This window comes from Nerophis lumbriciformis, linkage group LG11, assembly GCF_033978685.3.
Source record: "Nerophis lumbriciformis linkage group LG11, RoL_Nlum_v2.1, whole genome shotgun sequence".
NCBI lineage: Eukaryota > Metazoa > Chordata > Actinopteri > Syngnathiformes > Syngnathidae > Nerophis > Nerophis lumbriciformis.
Window position 1 is genome coordinate 39,048,469 of NC_084558.2, and position 25,160 is coordinate 39,073,628.

Here is a 25,160-nt window from a genome sequence, read left to right on the forward strand (position 1 = left end):
CCAAGAGTGTGCAAAGCAGTAATCAGAGCAAATGATGGCTATTTTGAAGAAACTAGAATATAAAACATGTTTTCAGTTACTTCACCTTTTTTTGTTAAGTACATAACTCCACATGTGTTCATTCATAGTTTTGATGCCTTCAGTGACAATCTACAATGTAAATAGTCATAAAAATAAAGAAAACGCAATTGAACTTTTGGCTTGTACTGTGTATATATATGCTGTATAAATATACACTGTATATCCATCCATATGGTATATATATATATATATATATATATATATATATATATATATATATATATATATATATATATATACTACTGTAATATATATATATATATATATATATATATATATATATATATATAAATCCATCCATCCATCCATTTTCTACCGCTTATTCCCTTTGGGGTCGTGGGGGGCGCTGGAGCCTATCTCAGCTACAATCGGGCGGAAGGCGGGGTACACCCTGGACAAGTCGCCACCTCATCGCAGGGCCAACACAGATAGACAGACAACATTCACACTCACATCCACACACTAGGGCCAATTTAGTGTTGCCAATCAACTTATCCCCAGGTGCATGTCTTTGGAATATATATATATATAAATATATACTGTATATATATATATAATGTATATATATACACTATACATATATTACATACACACACATAATTGTATATTATAATAATATTACAATAACGTCAGACTTCTAAAGTTTGTGTGATGACAACCATATAAAATGTCAAAAGCTACATGTATGCACATCTGTCCTGGCTCCCTGGCACAATATGGCAAAAATAACAATAAAAAAGCTGAATGTAAATAACAAAAAAAGCGATACCAACATCTTTAAATGATGATATTTCACTACTATTGTATTTGTTATATGGTATTGTGAATAAACTTGAACAGATATAAAGTGTTTTTTGCAAGAGGACCTGTATTGTTTGTCATCGGGTAAAAACTGATGTACAGATGTTACTGCTGCCAGAGCTTAACTTATTTTTAGACTTATTTATCCAATATATAAAATATAAACATCAAATTTCCATTATTTTCTGTAAGGAAAAATGCTTGAAAATAAGATAAATTAAAGAACCAGTGTGCCCAAACAGGACACATGATGTCCATCCAATAAATGTTGATTTGTGTGCACAGGACCAGCATTAGAGCAGGAAAAGCCTGAGTAGTACCTTTACATAACGCCAACATTAATGCATTCTGTGTGTAGCCATTACCACGCACACCTTCCACATCAAACCCGAGAGGGCCCAGACCAAGCAAAGTGTCCCTTAGGCCGTCTTAGCCAGTCCTTCACAACTACACTTTAAAAGACGGGCCGCCGTACAGTACGCTGCACTTGGCCTTGATTGATGATTGACTAACCCCAGATCATAGATGCTCGGGGATGCAAGAAGAAGAAGAAGAAGAAGAAGAGTACAGATTCACTGGGTGCGGCGCTGTGCATACATCAGCCCTTCAGGATTACCGCTACACATATCACGCGGCGAGACCGACTGATGTGAGCGTTAGGGACGATGTCGGCCACTTAGGAGAGGCTTTCTACCTGCTAGTCAACAGTCAAAGTTGACTGAAGTACCATTACAGCGTGCGTGAGAAGAAGGGAAACAGGGAAAGGGTTTTTTCTTCTACAACTCATACCTTGCAACTCTTACTTCACCAAATTAATAACAGTCAAAAATAAAGTCATACATTCAGAAATGATAACTGAAGCAATGTGTATGCTCGCCAAAGTTCTTCTACATGACCCACTGCAAACAAGCTAGTCAAAATCATCTATAAAACAGAAGAGCTTGGCTGTCTTTAAAGGCCAAGTTCATAAAAGCTAGTCAAAGATCCTATTTATCACAAGAGGACTCTGCTGTTTTCAAGGATCTCTGGCAACGACAAAAACACGGGTCAAAGATTCTCTACATGACAGAAGCGCTCTGCTGTTTTTAAGGACCAATGCAAAAAAAAAATCGTCAAAGATCATCCAGAAAGTATCCACAGCACTCCTCTTTACCACATTTTGTTATGTTACAAAAATGTGTGGAATAAACTCATTTTGGTCCTCAAAATTCTACACACAATACCCCGTAATGACAATGTGAAGCTTTTATTTTTTTTAATTTTGCAAAATTATATATAAAAAAAAAAAAGAAAAACATTACATATACAAAGGTATGCACAGTCTTTGCTCAATACTTTGTTGATGCACCTTTGGCAGCAATTACAACCGCAAGTCTTTTTGAATCCAACGCCACAGGCTTGACACACATATCTTTGGGCAGTTGTGCCCATTCTTCTTTGCAGTACTTCTCAAGCACCATCAGATTGGATGGGAAAAGTTGGTTTTCATCCAGGATGTCTCTGTACATTGCTGCATTCATCTTAGTCTAGTCAGGGAGGTGACCAAAAACCCAATGGTCACTCTGTCAGAGCTAGAGCACTCCTCTGTGGGGAGAGGAGAACCTTCCAGAAGGACAACCATCTCTGCAGCAAACCACCAATAAAGCCTGTATGGTAGAGTGGCCAGACCGAAGCCCTTTCTTAGTAATACGTTGGCCGAAATGCACCTGAAAGACTCTCAGACCATGAAAAACTAAATTCTCTAGTCTGATACTGGAGGAAACCAGGCACCGCTCATCACCAGGCCAATGCCATCCCTACAGTGAAGCATGGTGGTGGCAGCATCATGCTGTGGGGATGGTTTTCAGCAGCACAAACTGGGAGACGAGTCAGGATAGAGGGAAAGATGAATGCAGCAATGTACAGAGACATCCTGAATACAAACCAACGCTTGCCATCCAACCTGATGGAACTTGAGAGATGCTGCAAAGAAGAATGGGTAAAACTGCCCAAAGATAATTGCGCCAAGCTTTTGGCATTGTATTCAAAACATTTGAGGCTATAATTGCTGTCAAAGTTGCATCAACAAAATTTTGAGCAATACTATTTTTTATGTTTAATAAATTTGCAAGCTTAAAAAAAAACATTTATATTAACATTATGGGGTATTGTGTGTATTGTGAGGACAAAAATTAATGTATTCAGTTTTGGAATAAGGCTGTAACATAACAAAATGGGGGAAACTGTAAAGAATTGCAAATACTTTCTGGATGCACTGTATCAGACGTGTTTCGTGGACTGTGTTTTGTGAGATCATATTCATGACAACAGCACGCTGCTGTTTTTAAGGATCTTTGGCAACAGCAACAAAAACAAGGGTCAAAAATTCTCTACATGACAGGAGTTCTCTGCTGTTTTTAAGGACCTACAGCAAAAAAAATTGAGTCAAAGATCATCATACAACAGGAATGTTTTACTGTCTTTAAAGTTCTTGTTTGTGAAAAGCTAGTCAAAGATCCTTTTTATGACAGGAACACTGCTGTTTTTAAAGATCTATTTCAACAACAACAAAAACACGAGTCAAAGATTCTCCACATGACAGGAGGGCCCTGCTGTTTTTAGGGAATTACCATTAGAATGCTTGTCGAAGACCCATAATATAACAGGATCGGCTACTGTTTTTTAAGAACTATTGCAAAAACGCTAATCAAAGATCTATATAGCAAAAGAGGATTGCTGTTTTGAAGGACTTACTTACTGCAAAACGGTTATCAAATATCATCTTTATGACAGAAGCGCACAGCTGTTTTTAAGTAGCGAGTTCAAAAACGCGAGAACCCACTGCAAAAAACAAGAGTCAATGATTGACAGGAGCTCTCTGCTTTTTTTAAGGATTTAGGGCAAAACCAAAAATGATCTATATGGCAGCAGAGCTCTGCATAAACGTGAGTCAAAATCACCTAAACAGGAATGCTCTCACATTTTTAAGAACATACTGCAAGTCATCATATATATATATATGACAAGAGCACTGTTTTATGGACATAGGGCTAGGGTCGGCAACCTGAAGCAGCATGCGGCTCTTTAGCGCTGCCCTTGTGGCCCCCTGGAGCTTTTTCAAAAATGTATGAAAATGGAAAATGATGGAGGAAAAAATATATATTTATTTTAAATATGGTTTCTGTAGGACAAACATGACACAAACCTTTCCAATTGTTAGAAATCCCATTGTTTATATTAAACATGCTTCACTAATGAGAGTATTTGGCGAGTGCCGTTTTGTCCTGATAGGTTTGGCGGTCCTTTAACGCACCGTAGTTTGTTTACATGTACAACCTTCTCCGCCGCCGCCACAGAAAGACCTGTTTTATGCCACGCCTTCTTTGTCTCATTTTGTCCACCAAACTTTTTATGCTGTAAATGCCCAAACGTGAGCTTTGTTAATGTTATTGACTTGAGTAGAGGCATATTTGGTCACTGCATGGCTGCAAGCTAATCGATGCTAACATGCTATTTAGGCTATGTACATATTGCATCATTATGTCTCGTTTGTAGGTATATTTGAGCTCATGTAATTTCCTGTACTTACAGTATGTTATTTGTATGTAATATTGGCTGCATTTCTGTTTGTTTGTGTGCCGTTATAGACCACGGCAAACGTTACCCAACTTGCCAAAGATTGAAATACATTTACTAGAAGAAAACAGCCAGCCGTTTCCTTTAACTTGGACACACACATCTAAACCTTTGGTCATTCTAAGCCAGTCATTTCCAGGAGTAATCTCACCCTCTGAGAAGCATCCGTTTTACTAATGTTCGCCAAAGCTGTAAAAATGTGTAGAATAAATATTATATTTCAACATCATATACTGACTTCGTTATAAGACTTCTATAAGAGTTTTTAATTTTTTTGCGGCTCCAGACAGATTTATTTTTTCTATTTTTGGTCCAATATGGCTCTTTCAACATTTTGTGTTGCTGACCCCTGCCCTAGGGCAAACACACTAATTAAAGATCCTAAATATGGCAGATGCACTATGTTGTTTTCAAGGACCTACTGCCAAAATAAAATGATAGTCAAAAATCATCTATATTAGGGACGGCGTGGCACAGTGGAAGAGTGGCCGTGCGCGACCCGAGGGTCCCTGGTTCAATCCCCACCTAGTACCAACCTCGTCATGTCCGTTGTGTCCTGAGCAAGACACTTCACCCTTGCTCCTGATGGGTGCTGGTTAGCGCCTTGCATGGCAGCTCCCTCCATCGGTGTGTGAATGTGTGTGTGAATGGGTAAATGTGGAAGTAGTGTCAAAGCGCTTTGAGTACCTTGAAGGTAGAAAAGCGCTATACAAGTACAACCCATTTATCATTTATCATTTATATGACAGGAGTGATCGCGTGTTTCTTGCATCACGTTATCAAATCAACAGTCCAAAATTGTTTATATGGATGACAGGAGTGCTCTGCTGTTTTTGAGAACCCGCTGCAAAAAAGGCCTGTCAAACAAATCAATGTTTTTTTTAAGGACCCAGCCCCAAAACACTATTTGAAGTGTTTTTATGACCAAGGCTCAACTGTACAAACTACTTGTCAAAGATCCTCTATATGACATTCAAGTGGACCCCTCATTTAGCAGCAGTGAACAAATATCGCAGGAAGAGACACAGAATAGAAAAGCTAAATGTATTAACACGTGCAGTTATGCTTGACGCTACAAAAGCAGAGGTGAATAACTTTCCATGTGCATTCTCTTTTTAGGAACACACACACACTTGTCCCAAACATTATTGTAGTGTGTGCATTCATGCAAGCTCCCTTTTCTCCAGCGTGCAGCGAGAACGAGCTCGCCTCTTCCTACGGCAGCTCAAGGGCGCAGCCTGCCTACCAAAGAACAGAATGCATGAAAGGCTGAGCAGTGAAGCATCATGGAGTCAGCAGCTGGAGATATACAGTATACATGTGAACGGATAGGTAAGAACACATCTACAATTCCAACAAGAAAGGATCTCCAATTATTTTATCCTATGAAAGACAGTTTTTGGTCAAAATGTATGAATTGTTGCAAGTAGCGCACATAGAGTTCTCCTAAGGTTACCCCCCAGGACCAAAGCTTTACCGTCCCACTGACTGGCAGATGGGCCAACCAGCTGACATCCCGGCCAGGCTCCGTTTCATGTTTGTCAAATACGGCGGGCAAACGGGACGGCTAAGGAGGAAAATGCTTTGACACAAACGAGTGGCGGTGTTAGGGGGGGTTACGGGTTGAGATCCTCGGGGCTCTTATTGGGGAGAGTCGCGGACAGATGGACACGCCTGATGTGTCGCCACTGTGTTTGTTTGCGATGCAATTGTGGCTTCTTGCCTGTGTAGGAAGTGTCAAGATGGAGATTAATGGTGTGTATTTAGCTCTCCGGGAAATAGAATTTCCTTATGCAGGGTTTGTTTTACTTTAAGGAATCATAACACATTTTTTTTAATAAAAGAGTAATCTTAAGAAGAAAACCTGTCTTAAAAGCATTATATAATTTGAAAGAGTGAGTTTATTTATTTATTGTTTTGTTTGTTTATGTTGTTTTTTTAACATTACTTGGATACAAAACAAAACAAAATATTTTGACATTTAGGGCAGACAATTCATGTATGATGTATGCAAATATAATGTAATTGATGATAATGTCTGATACTGGATGTCAAAAAAAAAAGAAAAAGAAGAAGGCTATTGTATCCATGTGTGCGTTAAAAAAATCATATTTAAAGATATTGCAATATTTGTTTGGAAAAAAAACATAGGCTTTAATATTTTTCATGTGGGGGCATTGTATGTATTTATAGAATGCTGTCCTAAAGTGTTTAATGATGGTAGTAGTGTTTTTATAATGTTTATTTTGCAACATTTATGAGGTTTGTTATATATATGAAACAAAAGCAAGGTTTTATATGTTGATATAAAAAAGAACATACAAGCAACAATTCAATTAACAATAATAATAATTTACAAATAATGATCTGAAAGAAAAAGTGAGAAATAGTTCATATTTTATTGTACTGAGAAATATGTATTATTATGTTCCTTTTTGCAAATAGCGTCTTTAAGCAAAATTGAAAACCTGAAAAGTGGGCCAAAATAGAACTAAAAAAAACCTCACATGCATCTACTCTTTGCACAACAATAAACACAAAAAAATTAGTACAATAAAATTGTATATTTGTCTTGCATGGTCTTTGGACTACGTACCAATAAATGTAGTCATTTCATAATGACATTTTGTGTTAACTGCTCATACATAATATTTCAGCTAAGTTTCGTTATTGAATGTGTTTGAACTGCACATAAAAAAAAGCTAATAAATACGCAAGAGCTGTACTGGTCACATTGTGTGAAAGGACAAAAACAAAGCATCTACTGTACATATCCAATAAATCTCATCTTTTTAAATTCAATGTTTTGTAATCCAGTGAGTCATCCTCATCATCAGTGCATTACTATTTCTCATATAGGTCATCACTACGATATTAGATTTCACTTTTTTTCCCCGCTCTCTCTCTTGGCTCTTAATATTTCAGCGCCTCAGATGTAGCGGCTCTTTAAAGCCGCCCGTGGGGGGGCTCAGAGTCCTCGCTTTTGTCTCCCATTTCCTTCTGAAACACTTTTTTCCTTTAACCCCGTGCAGCTCTCCAACAGTTGTTGTCTCAGCCCTCTCCTCTCTGTGTGGCTCCTGCTTGATTTTTTTTCTCCCTACAACCAAGGCAGCACACCCTCCAACCTGCATCCACCACCACCACCACCACCGTCATCATCATCATCCAGCACCCTCCCTCCTCCATCGCTCTCCCCGTGTCAGCCAGAGGTCAATACTACACTTTTTCTTCAGCATGCAACAAGGCAAGGGTGGGAAGTAGGGGGTCTTTTTAGTCACTGTAGCCTAAAAATAGCTTTAAGGTTGGGACAAAGGTGTATTTTTAAAAGAATTACTACTTGGCGTTTTGGATCTTGTGAGGAGTGTTTGACAGCAACCCACGGCTCTTTAGCGTCGCCATAGTGCAGAGCTGGGCAAATATTTTGACTCGGGAGGGGTCACATTGAGAGAAAAACGTTTATGTGTGTATAAATTATATATACACATTTAGCTGTAAACATCTGATGTACAGTATGTGCGTTAGGGTCTCTTTTTATTTCAGGATCGCTAGTACCAAAAGTCACAATGTCCGATAGAGTTCTAAAAAAGTTATGACAGACCACCTAAAAAAAAAGGAATGGAATTTTACAGGTTTTTACTGAACGGGACACCCAAAATGTACATTAGAATAAAGAAAGTGAGATTTACAATATTAACTATGAACAATAAAACACTGAATATTAACAACATATGAACATCGCTCCTCTTTTACTTCTCAGACCAGCTCTTTTACAATCAAGCAAAACACTACAAAAATGTAACAGACAGCAAAATATTTGCTTCTGCATCTGTTCCTGACACATGCGTTTCAGGCTGGCTTCTCTGATAACAAACCCCGCCCACTCTGTTATGTTCCTCGTCTGAGCTGCTGTGACGTAGATTACCGTAATAACTCGTATAACACTCAAAAGCGCAGATTTTAACCATTGAAATACTTTCTATAGTTCAAGACTCATGGTATTTAGAAACAGCATGTTAAAGGTCTAAAAAAAACTATGTAGACCGCCCGGCGGGCCGGATTGAAAATCTTAATGGACCGCGGGCCGTACTTTGCCCAGATCTGCCCGAATGGAAAGAGATGGGGAAAAAATATATTTTTTGTTTTAATATGGTTTCTGTAGGAGAACAAACACGACACAAACCTTCCTAATTGTTAGAAAGCCCACTGTTTAATATGTTTGTTTTTATGCTTCACTAATGAGAGTATTTGGCGAGCGCTGTTTTGTCTTTCTAATTTCGGTGGCCCTTGAACCCACCGTAGTTGTGTAGACTGTGATGCAACAGTTTGGTTATATGTATAACTTTCTCCGACGCTGCCACAGAAAGACCTCCTTCTTTGTCTCATTTTGTCCACCAAACATTTTGATGGACAAAATACACAAAGGTGAGCTTTGTTGATGTTATTGACTTGTGTGGAGTGCTAATCAGGCATGTTTTGTCAGTGCATGACTAGAAGCTAATCAATGTTAACAAGCTATTTAGGCTAATATAGCTAAAATAGACACTTACATCATGTGTTTTCATCATTATAAGATTTATATAAGGCTGTTAATTTTTTGCAGCTCCAGACAGATTTGTTTTTTTGCCTTTTTGGTCCAATATGGCTCTTTCAACATTTTGAGTTACCAACCCCCTTTTACTACTTTTTTTTTTTTTTTTTACACACCACCTAGAGATGTATTACTTTTGTCGATGACAAATGAAGGAATACGTCTAAAAACGACACATTACTATGGCTACGGTATTGTTGCCAAAATAAAACAAAGTATTGTGAAAATCTGTAATTCGAGGGTCATCAATTACATTTGTTTGACGGACAGTTTTTCTCAGCAGACAGAAATGGTCGAGCATTGTTAAAAAAAAAATCTATACATAAAATAAAAACAATAATCAGATTAGGGCTGCAACTAACAGCTATTTTGATTATCCATGCGTCATGGGCCATTTTAAAGGTTTCATATATGACTCTTTTTTTTCGACATTTAAAACACTTCCTCGTGGTCTATGTAAAATGTAATGGTGGTTCTTTGGTCAAAATTGTGCATAGTTCTACAGACTATCTTATCCCTGTCAGCCATGTTGTAGTTTTTAGCACTTTCACATGGAGCCTGCTGGCAGATATAAATTAGAACTTGCAAGCTAATATGCAACTTTTTATTAGAAATGGCAACAGCGAAGGATGCATGTACGACCACAACAAGAGGATAGAGAAAAATCAGCTTATTGACTACAGCGTCGGACTACAATGGCGAACTCGCACAAAGCTCTTTGGGTAGATCTCTACCATATATGGAGATATCAGCTGACGTCACACTTGGGGGAAAAAACGTCACAAATTGGGCAAATTCCAAACGGTTCGTTTGGGGAAGTGTGAAAGGAGGCAAGATTGTTTTATAAATATCTTTGCCATGCATCCATGGTTTGATTTCACATTTTCAAGGTACAAATAGGTGAGAGAAGTTGCTTTTTCCAAATAGGGCTACTTTAAAGGTGACCTACAATGCTTTTTTTTAAACCCTTACTTGTGGTGTATGAAACTTTGTTTTTCAATGTTGCCAGATTGCGATTGAAACCACACCCCACCCTCTTAAAAAGTGTCAAATTTAAAAATGTTACTGTCGATTTTTGACGCTGCAGCCCTACATGACAAATAGTACCCTTTGCACTAACTGGAATTTGATTATTTAGAAAACCAACATTATTATCAAGTGTCCAGCCTGTACTCTCAATGTATCCCTTCCATTAATGACCAATTTTTAAAAACAATATTTTATTATCCGTGTGATGTTTGTCGGGTTGGGTACGTCCCGCCTACTTAGGATCCCTGCTGTCTTTTTTGGGTGTAATTAGGCTCCCAACACAAACAAAAAAAACAACAGAACATAATACAGGAAAACTTTAAAGTGAAAGTTGACCACAGTATAACAAAACAAAAATAAAGTTACCGTAAGTGACTCATCACAAACATGGTGGTACAGTCATATCACATCACTGTTGACAGCAGCGCAACTGTGTGGTTGACAATTATTTTATGCAAGAATTTGGGGGCGGGGCATGTATGAATTTGATTGGATATACATCTTGCACTTTGCAAATAAGTTAGTTAGATTTTGGTTTGCTTATAGTCGTTTTAGTTAGAGGTGTAACAATTCGTTTTAACAACAATTGGATTGGATTCGATACTTGTGGTTGCTGAAATTTAGAGACAATCTAATTTTCTAGAAAGCTACGATGTGAATCAATTCAGTGAGTTGAAATCGATTCAGTAACTATTTGACAACAATTGGATTGGATTCAATACTTGTGGTTGCTGATATGATTTAGAGACAATCTAATTTTCTAGAAAGCTATGATCTGAATGGATTCAGTGAGTTGAAATCGATTCAGTAATTACCCGTAATTTCCGGACTATAAGCCGCTACTTTTTTCCCTCGTTCTGGTCCCTGCGGCTTATATAATGGTGCGGCTTTTCTACGGCTTACGGTAACCAGGGGCGCGCACTACCGAGGATGCGCGAGACCGAGGCAGACATCTGGCGCCAGGTAATGAGAGCAAAACAAAGAGTAGGAGAGCGTCAGCGACAGTTTGCGCAAAGGAAGTGTTCATGCAAACACCCTCAATATGGAAAAAAAACGGAGAAGTGCATATGATGATGATGAAGAGGACGGCGTAACGGCTGACGAAGCCGAAGCCGTTGATTCCACTGACGAAGAGGAAGGTTTTGAGAGCGAGAACAAAGGAGAGAGAGTGGCTGACGACGCCATTTTGGACCTGTTCTTCTCCGACACCGACGAAGAGGATTTCGGTGGTTTTAGTACGCGGGAGGAAGACGATGACACAATGATTAAAGAATGACTTTTCATATACCGGTAGTCGGCTGGTTATTTTGATAACGTAAACGGCCGCGGGACTGCACTTTTACTGCCGTGTTACAGGCGAGCACTTTGTATTACTTTGCACCGTTGTATTATTTGTACTCTGCACGAATGCTGTTCGCCATGTCAAAGATGTGAAAGTTTGATTGAATGATTGAAAGATTTATTGTTAATAAATGAGACTCTTTGCGTTCCCAAACAGTCATCTCTGTCCCGACAATCCCCTCCGTGGTAGCAGGAATCCCTATATACTACGGAAATTACACATCAAAACGCCTGCGGCTTATAGTCGGGTGCGGCTTATATATGGAGCAATCTGTATTTTCCCCTAAATTTAGCTGGTGCGGCTTATAGTCCGGAAATTACGGTATTTGACAAAAAGCAATTTAAATAGTGTGACTGTGAAATAACTACTGGATACTGGACACTGCAGGTTATAGTTATGTATAAATGAACTATGGATACAAGCAAGCAAGTAAACAACAGTTAATGGCCAATGCATTCACATCTTGTTTAAATAAAGTGCAAGCAACACTTAAGTTTGAATTTACAAGAGGAAAACTTTTCTGCTCACATTTTCAACATTCAAGACATTTTCAATAAAACTACAGGAACCAACATTTTAACAGTAGATTTTCCTGCTAAATAAAGTTCCCCGACCCGGCCATACAATAATAGTTCCCCTTTATCATGAAAATAAAGAAAACGCATTGATTGAGAAGGTGTGTCCAAACGTTAGGCCTGTACTGTACATCCCTAGATAGGGCATTGGTTTGGTAGGAGTTGTCAGGAAGGACATTCAGTGTAAAAACTAAGCCATGCGATTATCACGCTGGAGACCACTGACTTTTGAGTCCCATTCTTCAAGAAAACTTTGTATGACTTTTGGGGCGTTGGACTTTGAAGTTTCCGTGTGAATTTACTAAAGTTCTTGCAAGAGTTAATGTACTCAAACGAGCGCTTTGAGATTATCAGAAACCGTTTAGCCGCTTTATCTTTACAGTCCATCTCAAACTTGGCGTGCGATCCTTTTATTTTGAGAACAATCTCGGAAAATAAGTTAGCTTCATTACCAACGAACGGTTCATTGTTGCTGCCAGACTTAGATGATTACTTCCAAGAGTCTCATTACATCGAGAGCCTTCGCTGACGAGAGGTGCGATTATTAGATTTTCGGGGTTTGATCAAGCCCTAAAAAGTAGCGCTGAAGTCAACTCATTGATCCGCACCGCACCTTATTCCAGCCCCACTTAACCTCGAGCTAATGCTGTTTTTTTGTCAACTGGTAGACGAGCACATGCTTGAGTCTGTTGGTTCAGCTCTTCCCATTCCCATTGAGGCTCCGTATGGTAGCTACTAGCCATTGTGTACCCGAGGCCTTTTGTCCAGCTGGAGCTAGCGCAGTTGAAGCGTAAACAAGAGTTTTTATGCGGCGAGATATCCACTGTTGCCAGTGGTCCCCTAAATCCCTGGAACAGCTGAGTCCTAGGGTGTCGAAGATAATGGCGATTTATTGCGTCGCGAGGCTTTCTCATTGCCCCTTGCGCCCCTTTCCCAATCGCGCCCCCCCCCAACCCCACTCCTCAAACAGATTAAAATTAAGCCGTAAACATGTGAGGATGGAATTAACACATTTAGCGAGTCTGCTCTTCCCACATTTTCACTCAGGAGCGGCTGAGCCCAGTCGCAGAAACGCGGCTGCAATTTTAATGACTGGCGACGTTTTTGAAGTCCAGATGAAAAAAAAAAAAAAGGCGGCGCTCTCCGTTTGTGGCGGCGCTAGATATGGCCGGCCCGTGATTGGAAGGGGGGGCGGCGGAGAGCGGGAGGGGGACACACGCGCCGCAGGCTCGGACTCCGAGCTCTTCGATAGCATCGGTGTCATTTTCCTCTCCACGATAAGACGCCTTGCTGACAAGGTCCGATTAGGGGAGAAAAAAAATAATTATTGCAACGCTTTTCATCCGCCGGGGGTTTACCGATAAACAGCACACCCGTGGCCGTATTTTTAAGAGCTGCACTGAGGCATATACGTTCAGGAAATATAGTTTCAGACTACATTTTGGGAGTGGCTTTTTGAAAAAGAAAAACACACTTTCCCCTTCAAAACATGTTTTTTTTTTCTCGTTCGTAGGCCTCCTTTGGCAAGCTGTGAAATATTTAGGTCCTCGCTCTCTACGCTGTTAATCTAACAATTATCAAATGACTCTCTATTCCGTCTGAACACAATGCAACATTCCCATTGTATGGGCGTACCAGACATTTATTATGCGGTACCTCAAGGAGAGCCGCGTTCGTCCTTTAAAAAAAAAAGAAAGAAAGAAAGAAAGTGAGAGCCTCAAAATATGCAAACGACGACATCGAACACAGAGAATAAACAGCAAGCGTTAATACAAAAGAAAGACTGAGTTTGGGTCAACTCTGTATGAATTATATTGATTGACACAAAACCTGTTCAATATGATCTAAGATTATATTGAACTACTTTTAAAGTAACTGGGACTATATTTAATATTTTTTGGCCTGGATTATTCATTAATATTTTTGGAATCAGTTCAATTTACAGGTCAAGCAAATAAAATGTATAAATTCACAATAAAATGAACTGTAAAATACATATTTTCATAAAACAAAGTGTCCTGCAGATTCATTTGATTTCATATTTAACAAATACAATTTAAAATATGTATTTTAACTACAAAATTAAAAAAAACACCTTTTGCCGCCTGTCTTTGTTCAAATTAGGTTTTACCCTAAAATATAATCATTTAAATTCCATTTGAAATGTTTTATATTTTATACAAAAAAATGTTGAAATTCACACTTTTGTCGTGTCCCATAGTCAAAAGGAAGTTACATCATTCAGAACATCTGCAGGCTACAGGAAGGCCAAAAGTAAGTTTACTTTTGTATTTACTTTGGCTGTGAAAGGCTAAAGTGTCAGCACAGTCCTGTTACCTACATTTTATTGGGGTTGTTATTTGTTTATTTTTATTGTACACTTGTTTTTGTTGATCCACTGTAATGTGCCTAGTGTCAACATGCTATTAGATACATGCAATTTGGCTAAGTGTCTATTTGATCATTTTATGCTAAAATCTCACTCCTGTTACTTTCAGTCCTGGTACCTAAATTGCTTTTTGGATGTTATTTGTGTATTTTAATTGTACACTTTTTTGTGGACTCACTGTAATGTGCTTAGTGTCAACATGCTATTAGATAAATACCATTTGGCTAAGTTTCTATGTATTTGATAATTCTAGGCTTAAAACTCACTCCTGTTACTCTCAGTCCTGTTACCTATAAAAAAAACTTTTTTTTTTAATGTTATTTGTTTATTTTTGACTTTTTGTTGACTCACTGTAATGTGCTGAGTGTCAACACACTATTAGCATACATGTCATGTGGCTATATTTCTATGTATTTGCTAATTCCGTGCTAAAAACTCACTCCTGTTACTTTTAGTCGTGTTACCTAAATTGTTTATATTATGTTATTTGTTTATTTTTAAAACATACTTTATGTTTACTCGCTGTAATGTGCCTAATGTCAATATATTTTTAGCATAAATGCCATGTGGCTAAATGTCTATGTATTTGCTAATGTAATGCTAAAAAACTCACTCCTGTTACTTTCAGTCCAATTACGTAAATATATATTTTTTAATGTTACTTGTTTATTCATATTTTATACTTTATTTTGTTGACTCACTCTTATGTGCATAGTGTAAACATGCTATTAGACAAATGCCAAGTGGCTATATTTCTATGTATTTGCTAATTCTATGCTTAAAAACTCACTCCTGTTACTGATTTTTTTTTTATTGTTATTTGTTTATTTTTAACACATACTTTCTGTTTACTCACTGTAATGTGCCTATTGTCAACATATTTTTAGCATAAATGCCATGTGGCTAAATGTCTATGTATTTGCTAATGCTATGCTAAAAAACTCACTTCTGTTACTTTTAGTCCTGTTCCCTATTTTTTTTATCGTGTTATTTGTTTATTTTTGACATATACTTTTATATGACTCACTGTAACGTGCTTAGTGTCAACATACAATTAGCATGAATGCCACGTGGCTATATTTCTATGTATTTGCTAATTCTATGCTAAAAACGTACTTTAGTTACTTTCAGTCCTGAAACCCAAATGAGTCATTTTCAGCTTCGGTACTTTGTACAAATATGAGATGGGCCAATACACATTGTAATTAGTTCCGTATGTGTTTTATCGGATTTACAGTTGAAAAAGACAGCAATTGAAGTTTATTTTGAGAGGGTTACAACAAGCTAATGGACTAATCACACATTTCCACGAGAGTTATGTAACACAAGGGTCTCCAAATTGTGGGTCGTGACCCAAAAAGGTTCAGTTGGCACATTTTTAATTTAAAAGTTGTAAATTGTTTCATTGATCAGGCACACATTTATTACAAAATGGGCTTTTTGATTGATGTTTGTCGCAAGATTAAATGAGTGTACTAATTTCCATCCATCCATCCATTTTCTACTGCTTGTCCCTAGTTTATGTACTGTAAATGTCAAGGATTTACATGATATATTCAATTGAAATGACTAATTTGGGCATAGTGCTAATAAACCTTTACGGTTAAGAGACTGGGAAAATAATTCATGTTTTGGCTCGGATTATCAATTTTTAATGTGTCAGAAGTAAATTTTAAGCAATTTTATTGTGTAAATTTGTTTCTTTATTAGACTTAGACAAACTTTATTGAGCCACAAGGGAAATTGTTCCACACAGTGGCTTAGTTTCAAAGGATGGAAAGGGTAAGGATGGAAAGGATAATGCAGGTATTAAGTAGACTAAAAATGTACCATAGTAGCAATAAAACGTATATGTAATGTTTACATATTATATATACAGTATATAATATATACTGATATATTATATTTGTATATCATATATACAATATATAACAAATCCCAATTACCATGTACATTATTACAGTATATGTAACAGCTGCAGCAAAAAGCAAAAACAAAAAAGGGCAGCATAAAATAGAGAGTAGATCCAGCAGAAAATATACATTATAAACAAAGAGAGGTATCTAACATCTACCGGTAAGCTAAGGTATCTAATTACTGGTTTTGTACAGTTTGGACACTAGATGCTATATTCCAATCTCTAATATAAGTCCAGAGCCAATAAACTTTGAGAAACACAGAATTACACATTTTAATCTGTTGGGTAAATATTTAGTATTTAATGAGCTTAGATGAATTCCTAACTACAATTTTTTAAGCAAAACGATGTGATTGACTAAAATGTGTCAAGGCCTCTGCTTAAAACGACCCTGGGGTTTCGACATAATGTGAAGTCATTGTGCAGTGTTTGCTCTCGGATTTCGTGGCCGAGCACCAAAGAAACAAATAAAAGAAGAAGAATTCGGGAGTCATGGAGAGAATCAAAGAGGAAGACGACGTAGGATGCAGGGCAGCGGATGGAGGATCGGGACAAACGTGTCTTACTGGGCCACTCCAGCGCTTCAAACGGCAGCTAATAATGTTTACGCAAACATATTCATTTATTTGTTTATTTCTGGCCTTTTCCCGGGCACCCCTCGCTTTGCCGAGCCCGCCCCCCTTTCTCGTCGGAAATCAAACCGCGTTAAAACACAACAATGTCCTCTTTAATATCGCCGCCGCCATCATCACAGGGTCCTCGTGCGCCCGCCTTGGTGGCTGCTTAGCTTAGCCCCGGCGATGGCGGCGGCGGCTGCTGCTTCTGACACTTTGTTGCTCGCTTCAATGACTTATTACAAAAAAAAAGAGAGAGAAAGGGAGTTTGGAGGACGAGAGAGACAGAAAAAAAGACCACCAGATTGTGATTGACATGCTCTAATCAGCTTATCTCCCATCATAATAAAGTTGATGGCCTGCGGTGCTGCGCTCTACCTGGCGTGCGGGCCCCTGGAGGTCGGGGGCCCGAGTCTTTCTGCTTATCTAAACGGGACTGAAATCAATCCCTAATGAGCTGTGTTCATTTTTTGGTATCGATTGCCGATTCCCACGACACAGAGACGACTGTCCTTAGAAGTGCTCTGTGTGTGTTTGTGTGGACACTTTTATATGCAGAGTGGCAAGTCTTCGTCTTCTTGTACCAATTTATGCTGCAAAATTATCTGTATTTATATCGCTCAATTGCATGTTCACTCTTCATTCTAGTCAAGTTCCACAAATCCACGTAAAATCTAATTCTACTATCGGTAAGTAGTTAAACCTCAATTCCAAGTGATTTTAGAATGATGTCATATTCTTGCATGAAAATTATATTTGTGCAAATAATATAATTATATTTACCTTTATGATTCATACTAATAAAAGCACATTTACACACAAAAAAACACACAATCAATGATTACATTTTAAGTATAAATATAAAAATAATATAAATCAAAATATTTTGAACTTGAATATTGTGGGAAAACTGTGAAAGCTTATTGTATATTATATTAAATGATATTAAATATTACCGTCAACAATAAAAAGTGACTGATTCAGCACAACTGGTTATTTTTTAATTATGTGCTAAATTATGATAAAGGCCAATTGCATGAAAAACTAACAGTGCAAAATTAAATGACATTTAGAGTCTATTCTAGGTCTGAAAACGGATCTATGTATTTTTTCCTGTCAATATTATGCATAATTTTAAATTATTTTAGATTTATAGTACCACACAATTGTTAAGAACATAACTACTATTTTTTTTTTTACTGACAAAATTTAAATGAAAGTCAGGAAACAACCTCACCAAACAAATGTGAATGATGTATTTATATAGGAATTATTTTTAATTCTACAAAAAAGTATGTATAAAATAATGTTAATTTATGACAGTACAGCTATAGCACAAAGTAAAAAAAAAAATGTTACGTTATACATGTAAAAAAAAATCTAATCAGGGTAATTTAATACTAAAAAAAAATACAAAAGTGTGCACATATGAAAAATATTCATCAGTCAGATGAAATCATTCTTGCAATTTTTGAATCAAGCATTGATCAATACACTCAAAGGAGAAGAGAAGGACTAAAATGTATGAAATCACTCAACATGGAGTCCAAAGTGATAAAAACGGTCTTAAGTGCCCACCCTTCCTCTTTCTCTGCAAAGGATCTTGCTTGTTTGCAACGTCTGGCCTTTCAAGTCACTGATCTCCTACTGTTTTTTTTGTTGCTGTATTTTTTGTTAGCTAACGAACTTCTATACTTTATTTATGAGACAAAAAGAAAACCCGGCTGGTAAATAAATAGCGCAGCGTGTCCAAAGAGTGTGCGCCATATCCCTTTGAGGGCTCTCACTGCGTTTGACAAGCCTTTGTTTGCTTTAAATACACTCCAGACGACGGTGGGAAGAGAAACAATATAAAAATGTTTAAAACTTGATGATGATACAGTGTGAAGATTTGTCCTTTCTTAGAAAAAGAAGAACCCTCCTTCTCTGTCTTCTTTTTAATGTGACTCAGAAGCATTCCGGCTTTTTTTGTTCCTGGTCATTACGAGAGACGTTGCAGAATTGACACACTTTGCTGGGGATCGTTCTCTTTGAAATAAAAAATGTCTTCTTTGTGGTGGATTACAGTTCTTAAAGGCCAGAGTGCCATTTAGGATGGAGACTTTAAATTAGCTCAAAATAATACCCACGTGGGGAGAGAGTAGACAATTTTATTTTTACACTATAATAATTTATGTTTTTCAAGCTTATTTTAAGTGAGCATTTCTTAAGCGATCCGTTCTTAGTTGACACGAAATGAAAATAAAGACTCAACACACTGCGTGGCCTTTGTAAACAACATCAGTGTGTGACACACATCCATCAGAGTTGAGGGCTCTAAATGAGTCTGGGCAGTTTTTATTGGGCCGCCGATAGAAAATAGATGATGTGTATTTTTCAGAAGAAAATAAACCACATTTGTAATATGGGTCTTGAGCTAAAACAGGCTTTCAGACAAAGCTGAGTAAATAAAGAGTATGAAAATAAGAATTGTACAGGATTATATTTGCAAACTAGCATTCGGATTTATCAGCATTTTCAACACGTTTCCAATATCACTACATAACACATTTTACACCAAAACCGCACCTCTTCTTTTTTTACATTTTGTTTGTTTGTTTAGATTTTTGGCTGACAAATTGCATCTTTTCCGCATGGTTGTAACCTGCAAATTTCCCCCAAAAATATAATTGTTTTTGGTATTCTGTCTGTATTTTCATTTTTGTTTGAATGATTGCATCTGTTTTGTATATTTCTTTGGTGCAGTTTTTTGTATATTCTGTTTGTTTGTTTAGATTTTTGGATAACAAAATGGGTTTTTTCCATATCTTACTTTCTTCAGCCTCCTTATTGATTCACAGATTTCCCCATCAAATTATTTTATTTTGGTGATGAATGATTGTGCCTTTTCACTATATTACTTTTATCAGCCTCTTGATTGGCTCAAAAAACTAAACTCTTAGGTGCGCACCGGACTATAAGGCGCAAAGCCGATGAGCGGGTCTATTTTCATACAAAAGGCGCACCGGATTATAGGGCGCATTAAAGGGGTCATATTATGATTTTTTTCTAAATGTAAAACACTTCCTTGTGGTCTACATAACATGTAATGGTGGTTATTTGGTCAAAATGTTGCATAGATTATGTTTTACAGATCATCTTCAAGTCGCTTTCGGACCTTCGCTTCAGGATGTGCCGATTTGTGGGAGGTCTTATTTACGTGGCTCACCTTCGACAGCGTCTTGAGCTAACTGTTTTAATGACGTTCAGACTTTACTTAAATCAATAACGGAGCAGCATCTCCTCATCCGTGGGTCAAGAGCCGGAAATGTGTCCCGTGAAAGACCGTCCGACCGAAACTCTCTAATAACTAAAGTTCCGTGGGTAAATTATGTAAACTCACTACACCGGTAGGTTTTGACACTTACATAGCGAGTCTACTGACAGATGTAAGTTAGAACTTTACACTACTTTATATTACAAATGGCAACAGCGGAGGGTGAATGTCCCATAACAAGAATATAGAGAAAAAGAAGAAGCTTATCGACTACGGCATCGGCATGGACTACAGTGGCGGACTCGCGCACATTTTCAGGACTTATGCAGATCCCAAATACACATCAGCAGGTACCAGAAGGTAAGAAAAGTTGCTTTTGCATAATATTGCAAAACAAAACGCCAGAAAATATTTCTGCTAATGGATGCCATTTTGCGGTCCTTATACACACACCATAGTAAAACCCGTATGTTGAAGGACAGTACGTCTGACTACGGTAGCCGTAATGCTACGACAATCATAGCCTACCAAAGTCGTACTAAAACATTTTGACAGATTTTTGAGCGCCCTGTGTAATGTTCTATATTCTCAATAAAACATTTAAAGTGTTTGTGTTGTTTACTGGTGTCATCTTGCAGTCTACGCGTACAGTATCTCTTATGTGTGACTGTCATCTACTGGTCACACTTATCATTAAACCAATTACCAAATAAAATAGCTTTGAGGTCGGTAAGCAGAACCATAATTATTCCGTACATAAGGCGCACTGTCGATTTTTGAGAAAATGAAATTATTTTAAGTGTGTCTTATAGTTCGAAAAATACAGTATACATTCTAACTGAATTGATAATACATAATAATAATATATATGTTTCTTAAATAAACCGTCAATAAAATGTATGTGCAAGTAAAAATACAGCTTCACCACTTTAGTCATCATTTTTGCGCTTAAGAAACTTCATTATGACTTTAGCTCCAGACTTCTTCGGTTTGATATTGTCAATACTGCCAAAAGGGGTGGAAAAGTGTATTACAACTGAGAACCGCTGCGGCCCATACAGACCACAGCAGAAAACAGTTTTCTTTTGGCGGCCCTCTTGGGGAATCTTGCAGCCGGACAAGAGGCGCTATGGATAAGAAAGACTGCTTGAATATATGCTCGTTTTTCTGCTTTTTGTTGACTTGTCAATGTCGTTTCTTTGGCACTTCCCTGTATGACTTCCTTCCGGCTTCTGATTGGATTAAATGGATGAACCTTTTGGAGTTGTAGCGCCACCTGTTGCGTTAGCATATCTTTAAAGGCCAGTGTGGCATATAAACGAAACTCAAATTTCGAGTTTTGTTTGTTGATGTCAGGAAGCCGTTGGTTTTGTCTTTTTTAGTCATTATTCTCAATTTTATATGTAACTGTTTACTTTATTAACTTGAACTATTGACATGTGGCAGGAATTTGTGCTTTACCCACATGGTCGATCCCACTTTTTGTTGACTCATCGTTGTCTTTACTGCACCTTATCCCTGATTGGCTTTCTCCTAGCTTCTGATTAGCTAACATGTTGTAAACAACATTTTAAATGCGCACATAGATGGGAGTTTTCAGATATGTTATATTATTTTTGTGTGCTAAATTTGAACACAGTGAGACAAATGACAGCGTGGCGCAGTTGGGAGAGTGGCCGTGCCAGCAACCTGGGGGTTCCCGGTTCAATCCCCACCTTCTACCAACCTCGTCACGTCCGTTGTGTCCTTGAGCAAGACACTTCACCCTTGCTCCTGATGGGTCGTGGTTAGCGCCTTGCATGGCAGCTCCCGCCATCAGTGTGAATGTGTGTGTGAATGGGTGAATGTGGAAATAGTATCAAAGCGCTTTGAGTACCTTGAAGGTAGAAAAGGGCTATACAAGTATAACCCATTTACATTTTACATTTATAAATAAGGGCTTATTTTATGGCCATGCAGTTAAGGGTTACAGCGCCACCTGTTGCTTTGGACAGCGTACACATATTTTCATGTGGATATATATGTTTTTTGTACCAAAGAGTGGATGAAACTATTTTTAAAAATGCCGTTCGAACGTGCAACCTTTCAAATCTTAGCATTTCCAAAAGAGTCAAACTTGGTGAACTGCATATTCCCAGCGCATCATCCTCCTTCTTTGTGCGGTTGCCATGTTTGACCCGCGTGCATCGCGCCATTTCAGGTTGTGCAACTGAGCGGAGGGCCGGTATCGACAGCGGGGTAAAGCGAGGGGTCACGGATTAAACGCGCAGGGGGGGCGAGGCGGACCACAAACGCACCCCTGCAGGTCGGCGTGGACCGAGCCAAGTGCACGGGATAAACGGAGGGCATTGTTGTGAGGCGGGTCAGGCGCCGGTGACAGAGGAGTCAGGGGTCATGTGGATAATGACGACTGGAGATAAAACCCAAGCCTGGGAGGTAGCTAAGACTTTACAGCACCAACTCTACTGGAAGATTACAGCAAAAACTAGATGGTTTGTTTTTCTCAAAAAAATATGTGGGCTTTCACAGAATTTGTGGCGGCATTTTTAAGCAGGGAACGGATCGTGTTTATGAATTTGTGACTATAGCTACGGGTTTCAAGGAACATACAAAAAAAAAGGCGCTGGTCTGCGTACGAACCTTCCTTGACTTGAATTATTAAATCTGTCAGTGTCGCACGCACATGCCATTTATAGTGTAAATTGACAAACTTTCTCCAAACTACAACGAGGGAAAAGCCACGGTTGATACTCGCAGAACAAGGGCTTTGATACGTCTCTGAGGAATACGGAATGTGCTGACTGCCGAGGAAGGGAGGATAAGGAAAAAAACTAACTGGTTAAGTCTATTCAAGCTCCAAATGAGGGTCTTATAAAAACAACCTTATTAATAATAAGCATGGATTTGTTTTTTTTATGTTTTTTCCACTTCCTCCTGATTTAGGAACTTCAGCTGTGTTTATTTTCGTAGGACCCTTGTCTATTTGCGTAAGAATGAAATAAAAAATAAAACACCCCACACACACTGGCGAAGAGATGCATGAATTTTCTTCGGGAGCGGCGCTCGATCTGTCGCCTGTACGTTTCTTTCTCTTTCCCAGCCTGCCTCACCTTTGATGTGCTCCCGAAAATGTCATCAGACGTCAAGGAACCATTTCTTTCCCCTCCTCTACCCCACCCGACGCACAAACACACATTTCCACCCACCTCACATATGAGCGAGCCAATTTGCTGTCGCTCACTCATCCTCACCCGCTATCTCCAAATACACCCCCAATCCGAAAAACACCTACCGGTTTCTACTGCTATCTGGTAGCCGGCCTCCAGTCTCCGCGATGACCTTTCCAGCCTCTCTGTGTTGTCCAACAGATGCGCTCTCTGCAACAAATAGACAAGAAGGGGAAAAAATGGCGGACGTCTGAGAAAAACAAACAGAAAAAAAAAAAATTGATTGAGAGTGCTGGGACGCATTTCAAAGAAAGGCATCACATAAACACAAACACATACATACATGGAGACCAAGCGTGTCCACAGAGACAACAATAACACCGCCAAGGTTGGCAGTAACCTTCATGGATGACAATGTGTTGAATGCTGATGCAATATCAAGCGCATGCATGTCGAGACTGACAATGTGAGAGGTGACAGCGCCTCATCTTGGGCAACCAAAACAACGACGGCAAAAAAGCCCTTTTCGATTCAATACTGGACGAGAAGACTTTGCACTGGTGGGGAAATTAAATATAACCCTAGACCCAAAATGGCCGACAACCTGTGCGTCTTGCAGCACAGTGCATATCAGAGTTCATAAAATGCAGGTAAAAGTTCCTCGATTCGATATAGACATTGAAAATTATTGTATCGACTTGCATCTAAACTCTCTGATATAAAGGCTCCGATGATACAAGCAGTCCTGCTTGTGCAAAGCTAGACAGCTAGTTAACATCTAAATGTCCTCCGATAAGCCCACAAGGTTGGTCTTTTCTTGTATATTAGTCAAGTCACTTACAAATGGTAAACATGGTAGGCTACAAAAAGCTACCAGCTACACAAAAGCTAAGCACACTATAGCACACAAGCTACTAACTAGACATACGTAATAAGTGTCCTTAAGAATATTGCAGTCTAAAACACAACATTTGTCACTATAAACAAATATCAACTCGTTATTATTGCATATTACTTACACATAAAGTCTCCAGGGCAGAGGCATAAGAGAAAGTATCCAGTAACAAATTGATTGATTGAGAAGTTTATTGAAATATTAAAGAATTTAATCCATGTAATGCTTTAAAAAGGCAAATGGATGGCACAAAAAGCCAAAAGGCTTGTTTCCATTGTGGTACATTAAATATTCATCACATTTGATACATTCAATAATACAAGATATATAACCTGTAACATGTATATAAAAAATTACGTTAAAAAAATTGATAAATTATGTACATATACACAGTATACATGTCAGGTGATTTGAAAAACAATATATACAAAAAACAGGGGCCAGGGGGTATATACACTATGTACATGACACATGACTATGCACATGTTGACTCCAAGAGTGTGCAAAACAGAATGAGAAAATATATATACACTATAACCACATATAAACCTGCATTATTCACATGTGAATAATGGGGACGGCGTGGCGAAGTTGGTAGAGTGGCCGTGCCAGCAATCGGAGTGTTGCTGGTTACTGGGGTTCAATCCCCACCTTCTACCATCCTAGTCACGTCCGTTGTGTCCTTGGGCAGACATTGTCTATTGTGAGCTAACTGTGGTGCTGAATTTCCCCCAGGGATCAATAAAGTACTTTCTATTCTATTCTATTCTATTAAGGCTTCGGAAAGTTGCTGTGGATCAATTTTGGTTCAGATCAGGTAGAGGTTGAACTGAGCCAGAATTTTATGGCAGTTTTAAAATGTAGTATGTGCCCGCATCATTTGGGCTATT

At 38.3% G+C, this 25,160-nt stretch overlaps 1 protein-coding gene across 4 annotated transcripts in view; it reads right to left on the reverse strand.

The window, feature by feature from the left end:
• vti1a (vesicle transport through interaction with t-SNAREs 1A) overlaps positions 1-25,160 on the reverse strand; it is a 309,169-nt gene that overhangs the window by 188,189 nt on the left and 95,820 nt on the right. For all 4 annotated transcript variants that reach the window (XM_061966622.2, XM_061966624.2, XM_061966621.2 and 1 more), the window contains one exon: positions 23,501-23,585. In XM_061966622.2, the coding sequence (XP_061822606.1) occupies positions 23,501-23,585 (85 nt within the window). The remainder of the gene's footprint in view (positions 1-23,500; positions 23,586-25,160) is intronic.